Source organism: Apteryx rowi, unplaced genomic scaffold, assembly GCF_003343035.1.
Source record: "Apteryx rowi isolate R43461 unplaced genomic scaffold, aptRow1 scaffold_27, whole genome shotgun sequence".
Taxonomy (NCBI): Eukaryota; Metazoa; Chordata; class Aves; order Apterygiformes; family Apterygidae; genus Apteryx; species Apteryx rowi.
In genome coordinates this window covers 4,520,381-4,528,335 of record NW_020449085.1, presented here as the reverse complement: position 1 = coordinate 4,528,335, position 7,955 = coordinate 4,520,381, and the positions used below count along the sequence as shown (strand labels likewise).

The following is a 7,955-nucleotide window of genomic DNA, read 5'->3' as shown; positions in this document are numbered from 1 at the left end:
GCCCTGAGATGCTTAATTATTCAAGCCTTCTCTTTCCTAGAGGCAACAGTAAGAGAGGCCAAAGTACAACATTAGTCCTCACAAACATGTGTGCCTCCCCCCAGAACACGGTGCAGGGTGGCAAAGRATACAAGTCCAGAGGTCTTAAGTGTTGGTGCTACTGTCTGGAAAGTAAATGCAAGACTAACTTGTCTAGACAAATTCTAGATCTGCAAAATGCATCATAATTTTGCTTAATTATAGAGATAATTGGTGTATTCTGATTTTTCTGGGTCCTGAGGTGGATCTTGAGCACAAGCATAGCAAGAAAATGCCTTCCTACTGTGTCACGTTTGATGTGGTGACCTAAATCTTGGGCCAGCCTCAGACTGGGAGAAGAGACCCTAGCATTTTTCTGGAGTGCGCTTATGCTTGAAAAACTTACCTGTGTGATTTACTGGGGAAGAGGGGGAGAAGAGGCAAGTAGGTAAAAATATTTAATAGTTGGTCAATCATTACATAAGAACTTCTGCTCTGAAATGGGGCAAAAAAMCAAAACCACAACACATCCAGGGAGCTTGCCTTTTTTCTTAGAGAAACTGATTCCCTTTTCTAACTTCCCTGTTGGATTAAAACAATATTTTCAAATGAATGTCCTTAACAATACAATTAGCACTGACACAGTGGGACTGACTGAGGATTCTTAATAGCTGGTCTACCTTAAAAAAAAAAATTTTTGGTTTTACTTCTACTTCAAGCCTTTTCTACTTCCTTTTTTTCTCAGATTGTTATTCTGTGATATCGGGACCTTACAATATTGTGGAGTTTTACTCATTTTTCCATTAGGAATTCAAAAAGGAGATTTGTATTGATCTACAAGAAGAGTACAGAGTTTGGAAGAGGGAGGATCGTAGCAATGTTTTAATGAAGTCTAAAATCCTCATGGACTGGACAAATATTCTGGATTTGAACTCTGGTATACTCCAAAGGATGTCCTGAGAAGGTGCCTCAAGTTTATAATAGGTAAATGATTTTCAATCAAAATATTCTCTAAAGGTTTTCATCTTGCATGCTGATAAAAGGATTTTTTTTTAATAATCAGATGCAAGTTTTATTTCTCTTTCTACACATATTGGTGGGAGCACTTTTTTAAAAACGTTCTTTCCCGTTCTTACAGGGGAGACATATGCTTCCTTGCCTAAAATGCTGTCTGAAAACAAAGAATAAAATGGTGCATTTGTTAGTATTTTAACCTGTTGCTTATAGCAAATGTTTTAATGAGCCTTTGAACACACTTTTTCAGCTAAAATTTAGATCGCTCGTCATAAATTAAGTGAGAACAGACTATAAGAGGACATCAAGCATCAGCTCTAAGATCAAATCCCTCTCGGCTCCCCGGCCGGTGCGGCTGGCGGCTGGCGGCTGCCCCGCACGGGCCCTGCTGCCGCCGGGAAGCGGCGGCGGAGGAGGCGGCGCGTTGCGGGCCGCGGCGCGGGCGACAGCAGCCAGGCTGACGCGGGCCCGCGCTGTCCCGGCAGGCCGCAGCTGGGCCCGGGGCCGCGCTCCCGTTGGAAGAGCGTTGCTGTCGCCTGCGCGGGGCGGGAGGAGGGCGAGCCCTTCTCCCAGAGCGGGCAAGACCCGGGCTCGGGCAGGCGGCGCTCCGCGGATGCCCGGGCGGGACAAAGGTCGGTGCTGCCTGCCGAGGTCCAAGGTTTGCCGGCGCGCGCAGCAGCCAGCAGACCCGGAGCCCCGGAGCCGGCGAGAGACGCGGYGTTGGGACGCGGTTATTAGGTTTGCCGAGCATTTCATAATATAGGAATTACAACGGTTGCGACCTAGCAGAAAGATTATGCCTGTTTTAACATTAAGTGCCCGCTGAAATAGTTCTCTCTTTTTGCAGGTTTCAGTGTGGAAGTTTTTGGATAGGAATTTGGTAAGTCTGTTCCTTAGGAAATCATTCCTGGTCACCAAGGTGCCACCTTGTGCTGCTATTAGAAGTTAACTAATAAAATAATGCTAGTTAGTAAGCTGTTCACTTCTTGTTCAGGAAGGATTGTGTGCATCTCTCCAGATGTGTGAAATCAGGTTTGGCTTAATTGTTTTTCCCCACTTACCAAACAGAGCAAACTCTTCTCCTGTATCTGAGTGCATTTTGTTGCTTCTAGTGTCAGAATACAGATGAGATCTTCCAGTCTGTTTCTCTCCTAGAGGCACAATGTCGTCTGGAAATGACTGCCAAACATTCACCAAACCAGCATTTGGTGAAAAGGAAGCGACTGAGCTGGTTGACAGAGTATTTGGATTAAAGGTGTCCTGGATCAGGCCTCTCCCCAGCTACGCCGACCAGAATTTCCACGTGCGTATCTCGGGGAACGAAGGTGCGCCTGAAGGTGCTGATGAGTATGTCCTCAAAATCACCAATTTGGAAGACAGCCGGAAGCCTGACCTCATCGAAACGCAGACCCAGGCCATGATGTTCCTCAGCGCAGAAGGCTTTCCTTCAGCTGTGCCTTACCTTACAAAAGATGGTAACGTCATGTCTTTGGTGTCAGGAGGTGAGCTTTACAGGAGCTCTTCTGTCCTCTTATCACCTCTAGCTTGGTAGTAGCTCACTACATGACATATTTGTTACGGTACAACAAGGTGTTTGAATCAGTTACAGCAAACAGCCGTGTTCTGCTGTGTGGCACTGATGTAAATGTAGATTAACTCTGTGAAAACCTGTAATATCTGAGTGAGTGAGAGCGAGTTGCAACAGAGCAGGAGGTTCTTAACAGCCACTCGGGCGCTCGGCTTCCTCGCACAATGTTCCCTGTTCCCAGCAGTAGCAGTCTGGGACTTTCTCAAGTCTAAGTATAGATCCTGATCCACATCCCACATCRCTTTCAGCTTTTAAAATAGAGCTTCCCTGATGAAATAGCCACTTTGGAGTGCAGAGATATCCTGCTGAGAACACCACAGTTGTGCTTTCTCTCTGGGGAAAAAATATAAGGAACATAAGAAAACCCCAAGAGACACCAGGGAGCCCTGATCAGTGCGAGAGCAGCAGTGCTGGTGAGATTTGAGCACTGCTGTAAGCATCTCTAGGTGTGGGCTTCAAGCATGGTGCAAGACTGCTCATATTCTTAGTGGTTGCTAGCAGAGATTGGGCTGCAGCTGATAGGGAAGGTAGAAATCGCAAAAAGGTCAAAGTATACTGTGGCTATTTTTCCAGTTAATTTGTCTTGACTGGTTTTCTTGGTTTATTCATTACCAGCTATTCTGGCTTGGGAGCTTATTGGCTGGACTGCTTTTAGTTATAGCAAAATTGCACAGAAAGAATCTCCAAAACTGGATTCAAAATGTGATTATCTGAAGTAGAAACCCTGCATTTATTTTTATCTATTTTCACTATAACTTCCATACAAAAGTTGGGATCCCTGAGGCCTACCGCTCTGCTACAAAACCATGTAAGTGGATGTCTGTGGGCACTGGATGACACCTGTTGTATGCAAAGGCCATCCCAAGCGTAAGGGCTTGCAGTCTGTCAGAAATTACACGAATGTCAAGATTTGCATATCCTTGTACAACACTGGTAAATCAAATCTTTGTATGAAATCTGTTTTGTCAGCTACATGTGACTTATTTTTTCTGCACTGGGAGAAGCCTTTTTTGCATCTTGTATTGACTAATACTCAGTAACACATATTGAAGTGACCGACTGCCTCTCTCTTTGCTTTTTAGGTGCTGGATCTGGGAACACAAAGTACATGGTCAGACTGCTGACTTACCTGCCAGGTACACCTGTGGCAAAAATTGCTACAAATACGCAGATTTTGTATGAGATTGGTAAGCTAGCTGCCAGTTTGGATAAAGCTCTCACAGAGGTGAGTTTCTGTTGCTCCAGCCTCCCAAAGTCCATTCTCAATTAACTTCCCATGTATTATTTCTTCCTGGGCTTGCAGTCTGCTTTCCTGATCTGCAAAATTCAAGTTGGTGAATCTAGATGTCCGGGTTCAACTCATTTTCCAAGTGACAAGCTCCATGCTGTAACTGTGAAAGCTGATTGTTATTAAAGCATTTCCTCAAGTAGTATGACCAACTGGTGCTTATGACATGGTCTTTGAAATCTTTCTGCAATGTGATGTTGTACCAAGAAGAGGGAGATAAGGATTTTTTTAAAGTAAGCAAAACTCATCTGTTTGGTGTTTCAAGCCTGGTGCATAAGGAGAGTAAACTCTAGGCCACCCAAATCAGAAGTATATAAAGCTTCTTTACATAGAAATATGTAAAGCATTGTTGTATAATGCACACGTCAGACAGGCACAACTGGCTGATGTATTATTTTGAATTCATTTTGACTTACTCCCTTTCTCCTGCTCATCAGAACTGTGACCATTTAACAGCGGTAGCTGTTGGTTCCCTTTCTATAATGCCAGCTGTACTGATGAACAGAGACTTGTGACACTTCTCTCAGTTGCACTGTTTCCAGTCAAGTAATTTTAATGCAAAGTAAGTTCTTCCTTTACTCTGTAATTATACAGGGTCATAAAGCTGATAAATCAGCCAGTAATTAAGTTTGATGCATAAAAGAACTCTTGCATTATTTATTGCCTTTCATTAACCTTTCCTTCTCATGTTCTGGCTACCAGCTTCAGACAATTATGAAATGTGAATTGCCAGCTTTACTAACCACATTCTTAAATTATAAGAGCATTTTTCAATCAGGAAAGATAATTTACTGATGCTTTTTAACCACTGTGGTCATGCTCTTATAATGCGATTGAAACAATTTATACAGACCAGCTAGTCTCAAAGTATGCCTCTGACTTGTCCTGTCAAGGAGGAAGTATTAGATGAGAGAGCAAATTTTTATGAAAAAGGCTCTGTATGTTCTTAATTTATGAAACCTCAACAACCAGGGTTTGTCATTTTAAAGAAATAAACATACCATTGTTACTGTTAAAATTTTAAAATATTATTGACACCAAAAGTAATACCTAGGGGAACTACAAATGACTGATCAGAAAATACAGCCTCTTTTTTTTCCCCCCAGTTACATTACTTTGTCCACTTGATAGCAAAGCAATGCACCATGCTTTTGTGCACAAAACAGTCATTGCCACTGCGTTACCGGTTGGTTTCTCCTTTTGCTTGAGTATGTCTCATCTTTTAAATGGACATGAGTTAATGTTTATGGCTTTATGGTGACAAGGGCTTGTGAGAATGTTGAGATCTAACTTTTTATTATCTTTCACACATGTGGTATCCCATTAATATCTTGCTGGAATATCGGATTTTGCCAGGGGTTGAAAGGGAAAACTGCAGTGGTTGCTCACCAGAGGGCATTCTTCCTAACAATGTGGTGCTTTTTGCAGCATTTGAGATCCTGTCATATGATTTTTGTTTTAGGCTTGATTCTGTTCTTTACTTTTTCATATACAGCTCTAGTTTTGACCATCTTTAAGCTATCTTTAAGTAAGACCCTTAATTTTAAGCATGGGTTTCCTTTTAGGAGGAAGTCAGCTTTTCCAGTGGGAAATGTTTGTATTTGCCCTACGCACTGGTAGAATCTGGCCCGAAAGCCACCTTAATGAGCGTTAGAGGGTTCCAGGATGGTACGCAGTGAGAGAGAGGCTTTTCCTTCCAGGATGTAGCTTTCCAAAGAGAGGTTTAGGGCCTTGCTTGTTTAAAATATTTAGGCTACCTGTACAAAGGCAAAGCAAATAGAGCTGATTTGGCTCTATTTACTTTCCGGACAAGTAAAATGAGATGCATGTAACTTACTGCATGTGGGTCTGGGATCTGTGTGTACTGCATGGACATTCAAGATCCTGTAGTAACTTTTCATAAAATTAAAACTCCGTCCTGTATGTCTATAAAGCATTTTTGATGTGCCAGCTGATCCTAAGGCTCAGCCCCAGAAGCTGCCACTTTCAATTGCCCAGAGTGTGGCTGTGTCGGGCACGCTGGCAGGTTCTGGGTCTCCCCTGCTTCGGCAGCTTTCTGCAGTGCCRGCTGTGCAATCCCGGCGCTGCCAAGGGTGCGACTCTAGCACTGGCAAGGCCTCCAAGCCGCTACATACATGTCACGTTACAGAAATGTTGTGGGTTAATACTGACTTGAAATGATTTAAGTGATGAGTGATTAAAGATAATCTTTGTAACTGAAAAATGGAGAAAAAAATCAGTTTGGATGTAGGTATTAAGGTACTCACCTTAATCAGCTTTCAGATTATTCTTTTACATGTTGATAGAAAATATGTCAAAGTCATGCAGCTTTTCATCAGGAACCTGTTACAGTTAATGAGGACTTTGAATCAAGCCCATTAATCACAGGACTGGCGTATTTTATTTATGGCATATATTCTCTTGTGTTTTTTTGGAAGAAATTCCAGCATCCATCAGTAAAAAGTCTGCATCGAGGGCAATTCATTTGGAACCTGGCAAATGTCCCTCTTCTAGACCAGTATATTTATGTCTTGGGCCAGAACAAATATCGTGAAGTTGTGGAGCAAGTTATTCAGCAATTTAAAGGGAAAGTAATACCAAAGCTAACCAGTTTTCGAGCCTGTGAGTATTTTATTCTTATGAAAACTATGTTGAACTGAGACACTGAAATTTTTTTACAGGAGTTTGTGTCCATGGAAGAGGCACTCTAAGCAAAAAATCATTTCCTTTATCCATAGCACATGTTGTGGTGAATGAACACAGTGCAGAACGTGCCAGGAAGAATGCACTGTCCAGTTCTGATAGAGCCACATTCAGTTCTTAATCTTTCTGCTGAGATTGCTTACAGTTAAGTTGATAATTTTCATGCTGTTGTATCAGCTTAATGAGAAAATATGGAGCACACTCCTCCTTTTCATGAAGGCCCAAATAATGAATAAATCATAATTTTTTTGAATATAGCTTGCATTAAATGTTGACAATGATTTGGCAATGGAAAGCTCTGCCGTTCTGGGTTTGGAAAATACGTAGTGTATTGTAGGTTCCCCCAGAACAAAGTAAGATCTAACATTCCTTTTATCAATTGCTATCTGGTCACCTGTCAGTGTTAACGGAATTGAGGTTCCTAGGAAGCAATAAGGCTGTGAAGGACATGTGTAGTTACAGCAAGACTGCCATGACTGATGTTGAAGGAGACTGGTATGGTTTTGTAGTCCACTGTTAATTTGAGCTTCTATGCATGTTTTCTGTGCTACTTCACTGAGAAATGGAAAAAAAGTTAAAGATTCTGCTGTTTAATTATTGTTCATTACCATTTTGGTTTCTTCTGTGTTTAGGTATCAATCATGGAGATCTTAATGACCACAATATTTTAGTAGACTTCAGCTCTACTTCCCTCAAGACTCCTCAGTACAGAGTGTCCGGCATTCTGGATTTTAATGACATGAGTTATGGGTATTATGTATTTGAAGTCGCAATAACTATCATGTACATGATGATTGAGAGCACAGATCCTCTGAGTGYTGGAGGGCATGTTCTGGCAGGGTTTGAAAGCATCCTGCCCCTGACAGAGGAGGAGAGAGCTGCTCTCTTTCTCCTGGTGTGTGGGAGGTTTTCGCAGTCGCTTGTTATAGCAGCCCACACGGCTCTCCAGTACCCAGAGAATAAGGAGTACCTCATGATCACAGCAAAAACTGGATGGAAACACTTGATGAAAATGTTCGAGGTGGGCCAGGAAGCTGTGGAGAAGCTGTGGTTTGAGACTGCAAAAGCATATATGAACCATGGGCCTGCAGAGTAGAGGAACAGCTGCACGGTAACGGCTGACTGTACCCATGTATTAAACACTACGCTGCCTGTACTGGAACGTGTATCCCCGGGGTGTTTCAATGTGCAATTGCAGGACGGTGATGCCATCGGAGCACGTCCGAACCCGAGCCATGGCTGTGTCTGCTCTCTCAGGGGCTGGGGGCGCGCAGCGGGCAGCCGTTGCGGCAGGGGGCCGTTACCGCGGCCGGGCCCCGCCCCTGCGCCTCGCGGGCAGCCGTT

At 43.1% G+C, this 7,955-nt stretch overlaps 1 protein-coding gene across 3 annotated transcripts; it reads left to right on the top strand.

Annotated features, from left to right (window-relative positions):
* The first annotated feature begins 104 nt into the window (after window positions 1–104).
* On the top strand, window positions 105–7,915 carry HYKK (hydroxylysine kinase). 3 transcript variants are annotated; one of them, XM_026068432.1, is made up of 7 exons: window positions 105–171; window positions 826–1,002; window positions 1,880–1,912; window positions 2,188–2,534; window positions 3,703–3,845; window positions 6,347–6,530; window positions 7,244–7,915. In XM_026068432.1, exons 4-7 carry the CDS (start codon window positions 2,195–2,197, stop codon window positions 7,705–7,707), a joined length of 1,131 nt encoding a protein of 376 aa, XP_025924217.1. In that variant the 5' UTR covers window positions 105–171; window positions 826–1,002; window positions 1,880–1,912; window positions 2,188–2,194; the 3' UTR covers window positions 7,708–7,915. The 3 variants fall into 3 exon arrangements, with proteins under 3 accessions (XP_025924217.1, XP_025924219.1, XP_025924216.1); XM_026068431.1 differs by lacking the exon at window positions 105–171 and having other exon boundaries at window positions 660–1,002; XM_026068434.1 differs by lacking the exons at window positions 105–171; window positions 1,880–1,912 and having other exon boundaries at window positions 659–1,002.
* The last annotated feature ends 40 nt before the right edge of the window (window positions 7,916–7,955 follow it).